General features: G+C 31.1%; 1 protein-coding gene across 1 annotated transcript; it reads right to left on the bottom strand.

Moving 5' to 3' along the window:
- Positions 1–2,499: 2,499 nt before the first annotated feature.
- Positions 2,500–3,553, bottom strand: LOC107017153 (LOB domain-containing protein 38-like). Its single transcript, XM_015217427.2, has 2 exons — positions 3,276–3,553; positions 2,500–3,165 (listed from the first exon to the last, which is right to left on the bottom strand). The coding sequence occupies exons 1-2, from the start codon at positions 3,457–3,459 to the stop codon at positions 2,735–2,737; spliced, it is 615 nt and encodes a 204-aa protein (XP_015072913.1). The 5' UTR covers positions 3,460–3,553; the 3' UTR covers positions 2,500–2,734.
- Positions 3,554–18,062: the final 14,509 nt, after the last annotated feature.

Below are 18,062 nucleotides of genomic sequence, written 5' to 3'. Positions count from 1 at the left end.
TGTGAAGAGAGGGGGAAAAAATATATTCTAAAGCTAACCATATATGTTAACCATGGTTTAAGTATTTTGTGGAGAATAGAAAAAGAAAAAAATATTGGGTGGGATGCGGCGAGAGGCAAACGCTAAGCGAATCTGCTTTTGTTTCGAATACAAAAAAGTGATGTGGTTTTCCACTGATGAAGGTGGCAAACTAAAATGTGGGACCCTTGATGATGTGTTCCCCATCTCTTTTGAATAGGCCTCTCCACCCCACCCCCTCCTCCAATCTATTTTTTTTCTCGATAAATCAGAAATGGTCTCTCTACCTTATAAATATTCAGACATAGGATTGACATATGTAATATTTTATACATCTTCGGACCCAATTTATAAAATTATACAGAATATATTATTATTTGTTTGTTGGTTACTAGAGTAATACATAGATTTTTTTTTTTGATTTTACATCTGATGTTTAGTATATGTATTAGAGTTTGATTATTTTGGATTCGCACCGCATAGACTCCATTTTATGAAAGCATTTCATACCAAGAATTTTTTATTATTCACGATTCAAATCCGAGATATTTGATTAAAAATGGAGCAATTACATTCATCACACTATTTAGTAGTATTACATAGGTTGTTTGTTGCATTGTTCCATACCCAAATGAACAAAAGAAAAGGATTGAAAAGAAGTGTTTCTATCCTTTATTTGTTTTATGTAGCTTAAATTTGGGTGGTTGTGAAATTTGTGAAAGAAAGATTTAAAAAATAATAATAATATGGTCTTAAATATAATGGGTAAAGGATAGAAATCACATACTTTTAAGGTAAATTATCATTTGTTCTTATAAGTTTATAATTATAGAAATCCCTCAAACTGATAAAATAATATAAGCGCTGATACATTAATCTGATTCGCAAGATACATTAATCGTTAAGTAAGATACATTATATTTTATACATGATACAGTAATCTGATGTACCTTTTATACATGATACACTAATCTGATGCGCGAGATACATTAATCTGATGCACGAGATACATTAATTTGATGCGCTGATACATTAATCTGATGCATGAAATGAGAAATTTGTAAAACTAATAGGGGATAATGATAATAAGAGAACTTAAATGTACGGTTTGTGTCATTTTTCCAATATTAATTACTTTTATTAAGAATGACATGAAAAATGTAATTAATTATTTTTAAATTTAGAAACGTGTCATTCTTTTCGAAACAAACAAAAAGTATTTCACATACCCTTAAATGAAGGGGGTGTTACTTTTAAAATTCGCATCCACATGCACATTGGAGTGTGCCTCCTAAATATTGGAGGATGAAAATCTTGGAAAAGAATCTTTAAACAAATGAGTAAAAGTAGATTAGAATACAATACTTTCTTCTTCTTTTTTTCCCTTGAATTTGAGATTGTTTCTATAAATAAACCCTATGCATGTATAAATTTGCATGTTGACTAACTATTGGTTATAATGAGAGGATTGGTCCCTTCAATGGAGCTTTAAATATTTGATAGATATTTGATGTTCTCCACTTATGAATTCTTTCCTTCTTCAATGTATAGCCCTTTAGCTTTTTTTATGTAAGTTGAGTTTTGAGTGATAAGATTTGTATAGTTCTCATAGATATTATGTTTGCCTCTTTATTGTGACAACTCATGCTTAATCTTTCAATAAATCTATGATTGTGATATGTGCCTAATTATTCTCAATTGTAGTTCACTCTTTGTTCAACTTGGGAAATTTTAAGTTTTTATTTCATTTAAATAATTTATTTTATTACATCGGGGGAAGGGAGAGGAGGGGGGGAGACAACGCTAATGATGAGATTTGAATCCTCCATCTTTAACGGCAGAACACAAAAAATTAATTAAATATAAAACAGTAATACTTAATCTCGAACAAAGCACTTACAATAAACCTTATAATAACTCTAGCAATTCTTTCAAATTGTGATACTAAAAGGGTAGTAAATGATTTAATTGAAGTTCCAAAACAATGTAAGCACTAGAAAATTTTTATAATCAAATGTCGATCATTAGTTTGATCACAATTTTATGCCCAAAAATGCCCAAAAGGAAACGTTTTATTCCTTTACTTCTATCAATGCGCAAAGCTTCTTTTCTTCCACATGAAGACTTCATGATAATAAGTAATAAAGTTGATATTACTACTTCGAATATGAACGATGGTATTCGAGTCAACTTGAACACACATTTAAAATTCCATAAAGTATTGTTACTTCAGCTTGAACACAGACTTAAAATTCTTTTAAGTATTGTTACTACTTGAATACTTTGAATATCAACGATATTTTTTGTGGCGATGATATTCAGATCAGCTTGAACTCTTATTGATTATTCCATTAAGTATTTTCTACATACTTTGTACCAACTTGGAATTTATAGGGAATTGATTGTATAAAATGTAATTAATTTGCACAATCCTATAAGATGAAACAAACATTACTTGTGAAATATGAAGGACAAATCATCTTTATTTCATTCATATAAGTATAATATATAGTTTTATTCAGCCAAAAAAAGATGGTCAGTTTGACACTCCAAAAATTCACGTTTAGATCATTACAGTTTCCGATTTTCCATCTGAGTTTGAACTCAAAATATCAAACTCAACTGGAAAACTACTACAGCAATATTAGTTATTTATTTCTACTTTTTACTCAGTTGCGATAGCAACCTCATAAATTTTATAGCTAAACAACAAAATTCAAACGAAGAGATTCAGAAGTTTCGGTTCTTGCCCTTTCACACACTCTGCATATCCATATCCACTATCCAAACCCAGCGATACATCCGATAACTCAGTCTCCGAACCAAAACACGACGACGTATTCCATCTCTTCTCCGAACTGATCCACTCCATTCCCTCAATTTGTTCCGATCCGTCTATGAACATAGAACCGGATTTGTTACAGAACTGGTTTGGCATATCCCACGCGCCGCCGCATCGGAAGGAACTATCGAAGTAAGGCGGAGTTAAAATCCCGGCGAAAACCGGCCGTAGATTTCCACCAGCGAGAACCGTTTGCACCGCCTTTTGACACACGTGCCAGTTCCCCGTCGATAAAAGCCCTACCGCACCGGTCACTGGATTCACCGTCCTCCCACACGCTTCAAACAACAGCGATTTAAACAAAGCTACAGTAACGAAAAGTTCATCAAATCAGCCAGGTATATAGAAATAATTTTTTCAATTACTCAGAAACCAGAACTCAAATTAAGTTGTAAGGCGTGTTTGGTAACAGTACCAGGTCTTCGATTTTGGGGAACAGCGGCGATTAAGGACATGAGATCGCTACGGCCAAAAAACTTAGAGACGAAAAGAGTAGCGTTACCCTGTGCTTGAGGATCATCAATTCCATCCAAACAAGTCCTTAAGGTACAATTATCACTGCATCTTCTTCGTAGTACTCTGCAGCCATTGCAGCTCATTTTTTCTTCTTCTTCTGTAGTTCACGTTTTTTCTGCTTTAGGGGGTGTATGGGTAGAGAGAAATGATGAGGAAGACGATATAATATAGACAAGTGAAAGAGAAACAGAGTAACTAACTATGGTTAAGCAAGTGTGGTTATTGTCCTACTAGAATACAGTTGGTGGTGATTTTAAAATAAAAAAAATTCATAAATGTGTAATTATAATTGTGTTGGTTGTATATTCGCTAACGAAATATACAGATGTGCAGAAATATAAAAATCATAGAATTCATAGCAAATGAAATTATAGTTATATAGCACAATTCTGAAAACTATAGCTATATAGCCTTATTATATGTATTATGTCTGTTATTTCAAAAAAAATTCTATATAAATAGTACATTCTACATATCAAAAAGACTGAATTAATTTGACTTGATATGAAATTTAATCTTCAGATTCTAAATTTAAATTATATCACGTGTATTAAAATATTTTTTAATCTCGTGATCTTAAATATGTAACGTGAAACTGAAGTTAAAACTGAAAAAATATAATAAACCCTTGAGCCCTCCTTCCTTTTCGTGTAGGCTGTAGCAAAAAGCAGATTTAGCTAGTGTTTGGCCATAGATTTTCAAATATTCTTGGCAAATATTATTTGAGTGAAAATTTGGGTGAAATTTCACCATGTTTGGCCATAAAATTTGGGAAATATATTTCATCTTTTTAAAAAAATATGATTTATACACACAAGTTTTAAAAACTATCAAAACTAACTAAAAGTTTGTATTACAAGTCAATTAAATGTTCGTTACAACAATAACAAACAGTGTCCATGACACTAAAGCAATGTGGTAATTTGGAGTGAGTGCAACAAGTATTATTCCATATATCGTGAAGTAGACAAAGCACATGACTTTGTTACCTAGAGCCAATTTTTAATAATTTTCATCAACAATCATATCATTATTAAATATTGGGATCACTAAATATATCATCATTATTTTGGTGTTAACGTAAAAAATTATGTAATACAACGCAAACAACTACTAGAGAGGGTATTTTTGTAAAGGATAAAAGATTGGGGTAAAATTTTAATTTTTGAAATATCTCAAATAATGAGATTTGGCCCAAATACTAGAAAAAACTAGTATTTGGAAATTTGGGATAGTTGCCAAAAATATTTACCAAATAATGGCAAATTGTATGGATAAACATTATTTGCCAAAATTTTTTCCAAATATTATTTGGAAAATTTATGGCCCGTTTGGGCCCTTAGAATTATATGTTATGTAAAGTACCACGAGATTTATTGCGTACTATTAATAATAATGAAGTACAAATTGGATAATTGTTTGATTTATGTGTCATATACTTCCCTTATAATTTATTTAAGAATATTAAATTATTTTTAATTCTTTAATAAGATATTTTATATTAATAGAAATATTAAATAACTTATTTTAGATTATCAATATTTTAAAAAAAATAACTCAAACGGAGCGGGTGGAGGAAGATGGTAGTACCAAGTGTAATAGCTAAGGTATATGTCAGTTATTAGTATTTTCTTTATCTCAGAATAGTTATCACGTTTCATTTTTTAAGAATCAATTTGATTAATTCAAAACTGAAATCAATTAATATTCGATAATGAATATAAAGTGTCTAAATTATTATTTTTGTTGTGTGTCATGTTCCAAAGTTTATTTTCGAACGGCTGCGTGTCTCCGCAACTTAACATCACAATTTATAACCTCTACAATTGGATTTTTGGATTATAAATTAATGGATTCTTTCTTCTTCTTGTTTTAAAAATTTCATTTCTTACTTTATATCATGAGATGACATTTGAGTCATCCTATAGTCCTTTTGTTTGTACTTTACCACTGTTGCAACTTTTTATTCCACTCAATACATCAACTTGGATGTGTTTTCTAAGTTGGTAGGCTCATTCTACTTCCTTCTTCCACCATTCCTTTTTTTCTAATTGAGGAGACTTGTAATAGTTCTCTATTATCATACTTCAACTATGAACAGGACAATCACAACTCATAATGCTTACTTCATTTTTTTAGTAGAGATATTTGGTCCTCTTGAAGTTTATGGTGCAAATAGTAGTGCTTCTATTTGGTGGTAGAATGTTGTCTCACTTATTTTTAGTAATCGTGGTACTTTGTTTTCGATTTTTATTACTATTAAATGTCTCTTGTACTTCGATTATTAAATTATTTGTTTTGACATGATTTCTTCACTTCTCTGTTATTTCTTTGATCTGTTTTGATTATTTTTTTCTGTCTTTTGGAAACAACAACTACAACAAAAATAACTTTTAGCGACAATAAATATTTAAATTAATAAAGAGTGTTAAAGTTTTTACCGGCATTAGTTAAGTGTCATTAGAACCAATGTCGTCAAAAGCCTTTAGGGACATATACAAAGAATGTTAATTGCCGCTAAAAATACATGTTTAGCGGCAATTAAGAATTAGTTGCAGCTAATGATCATTTTTGATGTCGTGAACTTTCATACCTTTTAAGATAGGAGTAAGATTTACATATAGTATACCCATTTTCAAATCTTAGTTGTGAGATTACACAGTGTGTTAGTAGTATCTACAATATACATCAAGAAAAAAAAAGATAACTAACTCTAATTGCTTAGAACAAAAATTGGAGATCTCTCATTTAAAGACCAAAAATTAAAGATCAACTCATTTAATGAAAAAAACGAGCAAGTAAATGCCCACATCTTCAGTGATTGCTGGGTTGGGTTGGGTTTACATTGGGCTCAAAGTATTGTGTACTTATTTTCATAGTTCAATTCATGACTCTGTTTGGTGTTAATAGATGGACCAACAGTTAACATTTTAAACAGGCCTTGTCCAAAATATTAAGCCCAATTATAACCAAATGATGTAGAAGCAACAACTTGGGAAGGATGGATCCCCCTAAGCCCAATAACTTAATAGTCTCAAAATTGGAACCATCTTTGGAGTAATTGCACTCATGGTTAGTTTTCACTTATCATCTTATCATTTAAGTTATATTCAGTGTTCTCAAATTATTTCTTATTTCCTCCTGAAAATTTTAGAAATAGCAAATATAATAAGACATAATAAGGTTTCATAACTGTAGTTTCGACAATTGTACTTCATAGTTATAGTTGTGTTTACTCTGAAGGCTATGTTTTTGTATATTTCTACCCGTTTGTATATATTTCATGCGAATATACAAATAGGATAAATATATATAAATTCGATATTTATACCACAAATTTTTCAGAACTCCGTTTGTATATTTCGTTTCCCAATTTGTAAATATCATAATTTATTATGAATTTATCATAAATCATATACAAATAACTAGGGTAAACATATATAAAATTTTGAATTTATGGAATCAGAAATTGGATTATACAAATTCTACATTTATATGAATTATACAAATCAGGGAATAACAAGAATGGGAAAATTGTATTGGGCGAATTACAATTATCTTAAACAATAGCTATAATACTGCATATAGGCTAAATATTTTCTATTTTTCGTAATTTTCCCTACTGGTTATCATATTTTATTTGCGAGAGTTAATTTGACTAAGTTTAAATGTTAAATTAAATTTAATTAGTTTAATATTTTAAACTTACAATTTATATATTTAAAAACTATACAAAGAATACTATTAGTTTCAATCTTTCTTTTATTAATATGTCGACAAGTATTTTAGGAGAGAAACAGTCTAAGGGCCCGTTTGGATGGGCTTAATAAAAGCAGCTTTAAAAAAGTACTTTTGAAAGTGCTGAAACTTATTTTTAAAATAAGCAGTTATGCGTTTGGATAAAAGTGCTGAAGTTAAAAAAAAGTTGTTGATGTGTTTGGCAAATAAGTGCTGATAAACAGCTTTTTAAATCAAAATGTCTGAAATACCTTAAAAGTTGTTAACATAATATAAGTTAATTAATTTATATTTTACAGCCATAAATAATTATAGTTTGCTATCATTCAATATTTATTTCTCATCACAAATTATTTATAAGAGGAATATAAACTTATTATAGATTTTAAAGATATATAATTTGAATAGATCAAAGAACGATTTAAGATTTTATTTTAGTTTCATCCATAGGTAATAATAATAGTCTATCATTCACATATTTCTTTATTATCACAAATTATTTATAAGAGGAATATAAATTTTTATTTAAGTTATATGTGCAACTTATTTTACATTTTAATAATATATAATTTGAATAGATCACTTGAAAGATTTAAGATTTATTTTATTTTCATTCATTAGTAATAGTAATTGTCTATCATCCACACGTGAAAAGGGAAAAATAGAAGAAAGAGATGTTAGGGTTATGTGGGTAATTTGGAGATTGTATAAAAATATTAAGGGTAAAAAGGTAAAAATATGGTCAACTTAAAACAGCTTATAAGCTGGAAAAAAAAAAGCACCCCTACCCCAGCTTTAACTTTTGGCTTAAAATAAGTTTTTTTTAACTTAAAATAAGTTATTTTGAGGATTGCCAAACAGCTAAATAAGTCAAAAACCAGCTTTTAAGTCAGTTTGACCAGCTTTTAAGCTGAGCCAAACAGGCTCTAGTTGAAATAGTAGCTATTATTATCACACACTATATAAGGAATTTTATTATAAAATAAAAACAAAGCAATAGCAACGATGTGTCTTATTTCATCATGGGAAGGCACTAGGCATTGGGAGATTTTTGTATTTTTTAAAAAAGAAAAACATCGCTGAAGGTTATTGAGAAAGGCTTAAAGATGTTAAAAGGAGCTTGTCAGATTTATTATCTGCCAAATAGTAAGCTTAATATTCTTTGGAATTAATAATTTAAATTTGAGTTTGTTTAAAATAAATTTAGATTTTGAATTGACTGTTAATCATTGTAATATATATAGCAAACTGAAGCTCGATTAATTTAAATTTGTATTACATAAATATAAAAAAAAAAAAACATATCAGAACTCAAACCCGAACCATCACATCTGGCCGGCCATCTGGTAGATTCTCTTAGCGCGTATCACTATTTTAGTGATGGCTGTGCCGACCTAACTATCTCCAAATGGCAATAGAATTTTGTCAAATGAACCCAACAAGTTATGTTCCTTTGCCAGTCTTTAGTGGCCAACCCCTCCAACATCTTCACTCTTTTTATTTATGATAATTTTAAATAAAAATAATGGTAATCTGTCAAAGGTAGGGCCTGTTATAGCTTTTTTGGTTCACTAGCTTTGTATAAAATTATTCCGTGTGGTAATTCATGACTTTCTTCTTTGAATTTCATCTACATTCCAAAACTTAAAGATGTTATAGGCATAGCATGAAAAGGAAAGAAATTAAACTCACTCTGCATCTATGAAAGTAAAGATATAATATTCGAGTTTAACTTAACTTAAAAGCTAAATCATGGATAGAGGATTATCCAACTCCATATAGGCATATCACTAAAGATATTGTCCCAACCAAAAATCTCACTCTTAACACTCTTTTTCATGTTTAGACCCAATTGTAGCCAATCCTAAATAGAATGAACGTGGCTTTGATACCATGTAATGATGTGATATCAAAGCCTAATCCAACCTCCAAAACTAATTAATGAGAATAAGATTGTTCAGAATCATATCATCAGACCACAAAAGTGGTACTCTAACCCAATCTAACAATATCTATTAAATTGCAATCAAAACAGTGATAGATGTATTATCATTTTGTTTAAACTCTTAAAGTAATTTCATTATTTTCGACATATGATAAAATGAATAAAATTTTATGAAGAGATTTCGAATATAAGTCTTGAAATAAAAAAAATTATTACACAATGCGAAATCAAATTAATCAAAATTAAATAACTGGAATCTTGTTGAAAATAAAAAAGTTCAACAAGAAAGAAGATCTATACAAATGAAAAAACTAACCACATGATGAGCACCAATATCTATTAAAGAAGGCATTACTTAAAGCTTTAGTAGTAGGTTCATTGTGTAAATAATTGTAACTAAGAGGGCTATTCATTAAAGAAGTTGTTAAAGTTAGTTAGAAGTTGTTAAAGTTAGTTAGAAGTTGGTTTATTATTTTTGTATATATGTTCAAGTTGTGTGTACAGAATGGGCATTAGAAAATATATACAGAAGAGAGGTTCACGTTTTTCTCTCATCTTCTTCCTCACTCTCTATCTCTTCTCTGTTTCTTCACTTCTACTTCTTCTCTACAAGAAGATTAACATGGTATCAGAGCCTACACAGTAGAGCTTCAAGATCTCAGCCAAAAACCATGGCAACTGTCGATAATGAGTTGCCTGAGAAGCTGAGCCATAATCATCCATTGTTCTTACATTCAATAGATAATTCAGGTGTATTACTTAGTTCAATTCAACTAACAGGAGCTGATAATTTTTCAGTATGGAGTCGAGCTATGAAAATTGCAATTATAGGTCGAAACAAACTTGGATTCATTGATGGATCATGCAGAAAAGAGTTATATGGTCCTAACTTGACAAATCTGTGGGAAAGATGCAATGCGATAGTACTTTCGTGGATTATGAACTGTGTTTCGAAGGAGTTACTTGCAGGCATTGTTTATTCTACTAATGCAGCAGCTGTGTGGAAGGACTTGTGTGAAAGATATGACAAGATTGATGGATCACGTATTTTTCAACTACACAAAGAGATTGCTACAGTTAGCCAAGGTACAAGCTCAATCTCAACCTATTTCTCTAAGCTACGTGAGTTGTGGGTAGAATATGATAGTTTGGCACCTGTTCCTAGTTGTGAGTGTGTGAATTCAAGGGAATTTGTAGTGTTCATGCATAATCAGAAGTTACTACAGTTTCTCATGGGATTAAATGACTCATATGAACAAGCTAGAAGCCAAATACTAATGATGGTACCTTTGCCTACTATAAACAAGGCATACTCACTGCTTATTGAAAGAGAAAGCCAACGTATCATGTCACAGACCTCTCACAGTTCAAATTCATCAGATCTAAATGCCCTGTTTACTGCTCAATCATCAGTTCCCAAACCAAGGTTTAATACAGGTTCAAGCTATGATCCAAATGCATTTTGTGATTATTGTAAAAGAACAGGACACATGCAAGCTGTGTGTTACAAACTTCATGGATATCCACCTGGTTATGAGAGAAAGAAGAGAGGTTCTACTGGTCCTACTTACAATCAAGGTAGAGGAAGATCAAGTAATGATAGGAGGTCATATCCATCTGCTAACAATGCAATTAGTGATACTGATCATGCTGAGTTTAATAGAGTTGAGAATCCAAGAAGTCAAGGTTATGGCAGAGATGATAGACAAGATTCTGGTGACTATCACAAAGGGTTGAATGCATTGCAGGAACAATATAATCAAATACTGCAGATACTTGGACAATCAAATAAGCAAAACACCACTGAAAGAGACTCAACTTCACATTCCAGTGCAAATCTAGCTCAAGAGAACTATCCTGCATCAGGTAATGTTACTGCTCTTTCAGCTAGTATAGCACATACAGGATGGATTATAGACTCTGGTGCAACAAATCACATGACTCCTCACTCACAATTATTGATTAATAAACATCCATTGCCTATTGATGCACCTAGAAGTGTACAACTACCAAATGGAGATAGTACAGTGATCACACATACAGGTTCTAGTAGTATGACCTCACAAGACATTATCAATAATGTGCTTCTTATCCCTGACTTTAAGTTCAGTCTGTTGTCAGTCTCAAAAATTACAAAGGATCTACAATGTGCAGTATGTTTCTATCCTGATTTTGTGACTATTCAGGATCTCTCCAGTGGGCAGGTGAAGGTGATTGGTAGAGAACAAGCTGGACTTTATCTCATTCCTCATCCTTCATCTTCTGCAGATAATACTCAAACATACTCTCATTTGGTTCATGATGGTTCTCCAAGCTCACAAACTGTGTCAAGCTCACAAACTGTCCTATGGCACCAAAGACTTGGTCATACTTCATCTAATGTTTTAGCTAAAACTCTCAATTTTCCAGTTACAAAGTGTTCAAATGAGGTTCACAACTGTACAATATGTCCTCTAGCTAAACAACCAAGACTTCCTTTTCCAAATAGCTCTACTATATCTTCTAGTCCATTCCAGTTGATACATATAGATGTTTGGGGTCCATTTCATACTCCTACATATGATGGTAATAGATTCTTTGTCACTATAGTGGATGATTGTACTAGAATGTTGTGGCTGTTTCTAATAAAGTTGAAGAGTGATGTTTGTGTTGTATTGAAGAACTTCTTTACTCTAGTCAAAACTCAGTTCAACTTATTAGTTAAAAGCATTCGTACTGATAATGGTTCTGAGTTTGTTAACACTGAGTGTACACATTTGTATACAAGCTTGGGTATTGTTCATCAAAGAACCTGCATACACACTCCTCAACAGAATGGTATAGCTGAAAGAAAACACAGACATATACTTGAGGTTGCAAGAGCTATCAAATTCCAAGGTCACATTCCTATTAGATTTTGGGGACACTGCATTCTTAATGCTGTATATATTATAAACAGATTGCCTACAACTGTTTTGCATGGTCAATCTCCATATGAAGTGTTTCACAAGTGCAAACCTTCCTTACAGCATATGAGGGTGATAGGCTGTCTTTGTTTTGCTAAGAATATGCACATTAAGGACAAATTTCATCCTAGGAGTGTCATTGCTGTACACATGGGATATAGCACACATACAAAGGGATATATGTTGTACAATATCAAGGACAAAACATTCTTCATCAGCAGAGATGTACTATTTAGAGAAACTATATTTCCATTTGCTTCTCCTTCATCTACTGCATGGCAAATGTTTCCTAAGGTTGATGAATCTTCAGAGGTTGCACCTTTGTTCCAGCCTAATCCAACCACAGCTGTACATACAGATGTAGCTCCAGCACAAGCTACTCCTTCTGTAAGAAGATCACAAAGAAGTACAAAAGCTCCTATATGGCTACAGGATTATGTGGCATCTGCTCAGCTTCAATCCAATAGACCTTTGTATTCCATTGATAAGTACATTGGCTATGACAACTTGTCTTCTTCTTATCAAGCCTTCCTTACTTCATTTGGTACTGTAGTTGAACCTACTTCTTTTGAGGAAGCCTGTAAGGATCCAAGGTGGGTTGAAGCAATGCAAGCTGAAATATCAGCTTTGGAGTCTAATCAAACATGGCAGGTGGTTCCTTTACCTCACAACAAGAAGGCTATTGGGTGCAAATGGATTTTTAAAATCAAGTATCATGCCTCAGGTGAGATTGACAGGTTTAAGGCACGTCTAGTGGCAAAAGGATTTAATCAAAGAGAGGGGCTGGATTATCAGGAGACCTTTTCTCCAGTGGTGAAAATGGTGACTGTTAGAAGTGTGCTGTCCTTAGCTGCTAAAGAACATTGGCATGTTCATCAGATGGATGTGTCTAATGCATTTCTTCAGGGAGATTTACATGATGAGGTTTATATGGTTCTTCCTTTTGGTTTTAAGCTTCCAAAGGGCTTTAGTGTGCAGGGGGAGAAACCAGTGTGTAGGCTCACTAAATCCCTTTATGGATTGAAACAAGCACCTAGGCAATGGAATGCAAAACTCACTGAAGTTCTTGTCAAATTGGGATTTGTACAAAGTCATCTTGATTACTCACTATTCATCAAGAAAACTAGTACATCTCTGGTTATACTTTTAGTATATGTAGATGACTTGATGATCACTGGAAGTGATATCAATCTCATTCAAGAAACCAAAAGCACCCTACAAGAAAACTTCAAAATGAAAGATCTAGGGAATCTCAGGTATTTCCTTGGAATTGAATTTGCAAGATCACAAGAGGGAATTGTAATGCATCAAAGGAAATATTCACTGGAGATCATTTCTGAGGCAGGTCTCAGTGCTGCAAAACCTGCTGCTACTCCACTAGATCCCTATGTACAATTAACTACTAAAGAGTATGATGAGATAAATGGAATAAACAAAGATGATATGTTGTTGACAGAGCCATCAGTGTACAGAAGATTAGTTGGAAAACTAATATATCTAAATGTCACTAGACCAGACATTGCATTTGCTACACAGACACTAAGTCAGTTTCTACATCAGCCTAAACAATCTCATCTAAATGCTGCTCTCAAAGTGGTGAGATATATCAAAAAGGAAGCTGGACTGGGAGTTCTATTATCAAGTGCAAAGAGTAAAGAACTTCAAGTTTACTGTGATTCAGACTGGGGTAGCTGTTTACATACAAGGAGATCAGTTACAGGTTTCATGGTTAAGTTGGGAGGTTCACTAATATCATGGAAGTCTAAGAAACAAGCAACCATCTCTCGAAGCTCAACTGAAGCTGAGTACAGGAGTATGGCAAGTGCAGTGGCTGAAGTTGTGTGGTTAGTGAAGCTGTTCAAGGAGCTTGGAGTGGAAGTACAAACTCCAGTAACTATATATAGTGACAGCAAGTCAGCTATCCAAATAGCTGCTAATCCTGTGCTGCATGAAAGGACAAAGCATATAGAATTGGATTGCCATTTTATAAGAGAAAAGATACAGAATGGTTTAGTGCAAACTCAATACTTGAGCACCAAAGAACAAGAAGCAGACATGTTAACAAAAGGCTTGGGAAGAACTCAACATGAACATCTACTATCCAAGTTTGGTGTATTGAATCTATTCATACCTACAAACTTGAGGGGGAGTATTAAAGAAGGCATTACTTAAAGCTTTAGTAGTAGGTTCATTGTGTAAATAATTGTAACTAAGAGGGCTATTCATTAAAGAAGTTGTTAAAGTTAGTTAGAAGTTGTTAAAGTTAGTTAGAAGTTGGTTTATTATTTTTGTATATATGTTCAAGTTGTGTGTACAGAATGGGCATTAGAAAATATATACAGAAGAGAGGTTCACGTTTTTCTCTCATCTTCTTCCTCACTCTCTATCTCTTCTCTGTTTCTTCACTTCTACTTCTTCTCTACAAGAAGATTAACAATATCAAGCTCTTTAAGTTCCATCATAACTAAAATTATGGCCAACCAATTGGCAACTAATCCAGTTGGCATGGAAGACAGGGCATTTTGTTCTTACTAATGGTTGTGCCTATGCCGACTTAGTACCTACCTAACTAACAATCTCTTAAATGGAAAAACTAATTTTAGTTAATTGGCCATAAAATTGTTATATCTTTATTCATTATGCACTACAATTTAACATATTCGTTGTCAATTACATAATTCAATCAAATTCAATAACGCCTCAATCAATTATAATGTATTGTGTTGTTAGTTTAAATTGTATGTATCTATTGATCTGGTGTGATTATGTTGTTATTTTATTATTTTGTTTTTGTTTATAATATAATAATCTTATTTTATCTTGTATATTATCTTTTCTTAATAGCTCTATTACAAACCTAGTTTATTAATCAATTTAATAATGTGTCACATAGTATAACAATCGAGAATGACTCAATATAGTCAAACATTACATTTATCAAAATAATATAATATCATACATTAGGTAACAACCCTCCAAATAAAGTTTTGGCAATGTAACTCACATAGACAAAATTGTACATTTGAACTCCTCTAATTTCTTGGTCAACACATATTTATTAATTACCCTTAAATTCCACTGGAGTTTTCACATTTTAGTCTGCTGACCATGAACTGATCATACATGTAACTTGTTCAATTTTAATACATGGAACTATCATTAAATATAGTTAATTGTAGCTCAAACAATGTCAACATTAATTAAAAACTCCAAGCAATTAGGACAACTTGTTCACACCATATTAAAGTCAGTACTGTCACAGCTATTGATCAAACTTTTGGGAGCTTTGAACCTTTAAGTGTGTATTAATATATCTAATTAATTGGAAAAATACCTAAAAATGTTAATATATGGAGAAAAATAATTTGGCTAGAATGAGATTTTCCTATTATAATATGAAAAAATCTTTTTGGTCAGAAAATTTGATCAGAATATCAATATATGAAAAAATATTTTTAGCCAAAAAATTTGATCAGAATTTGTCTCGAATGAGATTTTTCCTATTGTTATATACTCTATTAAGCATGTCCATGTGAGTTGGAATAATTATCTGCATAATTTTAAGACGATTAAAATGTAACGTGGATTTGGGGGATATTTTCTCAAAAATTCATGTATCACGTTGACAATGTTAAACGTGAGAAAAATGTACCTATTTTTTATATTATTTTAGCATAAGGAAATAGAGTTCTTTGTTTTAATCTAAAAGCAAATAGTATATTTACCCTTTATCACGCAAGTACTAATATTCCACGTTTTTAAAATGTACTCTCACGAAATTACAGTTTGATTATTCACTATATGTCGTCTTTTGGTATATTTAATTAGATTTGAATTTGTGATTTTAAAGTATCGTAATATTTAAGTTATACAACAGTTATTTGATTGTATGAGCTTCTCATTAAGAGGAAGTATTGTTTATTCTAGTAAAAGCGAATCTATCATTTGAAGTTTAATGAATTTTAAGTTTTTAATATTTATATAAATATATAATTTAGGAATAATGTACAAGTATCCCCTTAATCACTTATACTATATCAATGTTCTATTACTTTCTTGAACTTATTTTATTAATAATTTTCTGCCCCTTTTTGGCTTACATGGCACTATCTTGTGGATCCAATGCTGGTTGATTTTTTTTTCAAGCTAGTATCATGTAGGTCAAAAAAGGATAGAAAATTACTTATAAATAAATTCGGAGGTAATAGAACCTTAATATAGTATAAATGTGTCTTTTAAATTTTAGGTATAGATTGAGAGATTACTCGTACATTTTTTCTATAATTTATGCATATTAAATTTTATTTGTCTATATGATATTTTAATCGTTGAAAACATTGAGATGTTTGTGCCAAGTGCCAATTGTAGGAATGACGAGAGTTTTTGGATAAAGTTGGTGGCAGTTGTAAAGTTAGTCTTAAAATCAATCAAGAGTTTAGTGTATTTATTGAGCAAGTTGTGGATTTATTAATAGAAGAAATCATATACAAACCCTATTCGAAACAAGATAAAATAATACGATTTATATCTCTTTGTAAATATCTTAAAAAGTTTTAAGAGATTAATTAATAAAATTATTTTTTTTCTTATAATTTTTTAATATGCGTATAAAAAGAAAGCTGATTAATTAATATGAAACAAAAAGAATAATCTCATAGTCTACTAGATATTCTTATTTAAAATTTTTTGATCTTATTTAAACAAAATCTTAGTAAAACTAGTTTTTACATCTTTGAACATACCCGAGAGATTAATTGAATTCTAAAATGAATATCGAATATCAAAGAATATAGAACGCGAAAAAAAAAACTGTGTAGGGATCATATCCAAGCTTGTTTTTTTACCAATTTTTAAACTAAGTAATTAATAGTTAATTAGGTATTTGTTTAAAAGCAAAGGTCGGCAGCATATTTGTCATCCTAAATCCTAATCATATATACACCACCACATACAACGTGCTTGTGCTTATCCATGACCCTATATTATTCATTACACTAATTATTATTATTTCATTCTTTCCCTCTCAACACCTGTCACATGTTCTTGTTGCTAATTCAGTACTATTTTAAAAGCTAATCAATAATCATATTAAAATGTACTTAATTAGCAGTAGTACTGGTGCGTAAGTGTTACCTTCCCCTTTTCATTACCTACTTTTATTAGGCATGCACTCAAGAATTTTGCCTAGCTTGAGAATCACGAGATCGAAAAAATTAAGGTTACTTTTAAATGGATAGAGTTATCTGATATCTATTATAAGTGAGAGAGGATAAATAGTATTTGAAATTAATTAAATTGCGTGAAAGTTGATCCGAGCATTACAATCAACGCATCATTCAACTTTGGTTTTAAATGAAATTATTTCTTTCAACTTACTTTGAATGTGCAAAAGCTTAATTAGTATGAAGTCTAACTGTAGCCTGAGTTAAGAATTATAAGGTTTTATATTTGTTTAGATAAACAATATTGTTTGATATTTATAATTGATAAGAGATAACAATTATTACGTGGAACTAATAGTAAAAATTGATTTGAACGGATAAAACAAAATTAGTGGGTATGGTTTATATGGACCACATAATTCAAGAAAAAATATTTAAACAATCAAATGATTAATTCTAGTTTCGTACTTTATTGTACTTTTTATTTTTTTTAACTCTTTTATAAAAGATAAAACTTTATAATGTTGCAAACTAAATCTCATTTTCTGGAAAGTCACCATATAATTTTTGGTCAAAAAATATTCCATATTCCAATTTGGAAAAGTAAAATCATTAGTAGTTTGTGCAATCCATTTTGAGTGGGTGACAAAACTAGTCCTAGAAAGCACATGGAACCGAAACGCGTGAACAACTAACTTATAGACTCTACACAATTGGAAGTTTGAAATATTCTCACCGCCATCACTTTTTTACTCCACAATATTCTTTCGTTGTTGATAAAAAAATTCAAATCCAAGTTGTAAAAATAAAATTTAAAATAATCATACGCATCGAAAGAATGTAGTACAGAAGATGATTTTAGTTATCTATTATTTAGAATTTCATATTTAAAAAGT

Source organism: Solanum pennellii, chromosome 4 (genome assembly GCF_001406875.1).
Source record: "Solanum pennellii chromosome 4, SPENNV200".
Classification (NCBI taxonomy): domain Eukaryota; kingdom Viridiplantae; phylum Streptophyta; class Magnoliopsida; order Solanales; family Solanaceae; genus Solanum; species Solanum pennellii.
The sequence above is the reverse complement of the archived record's forward strand: the minus strand, read 5'-3'. Positions and strand labels throughout refer to the sequence as shown.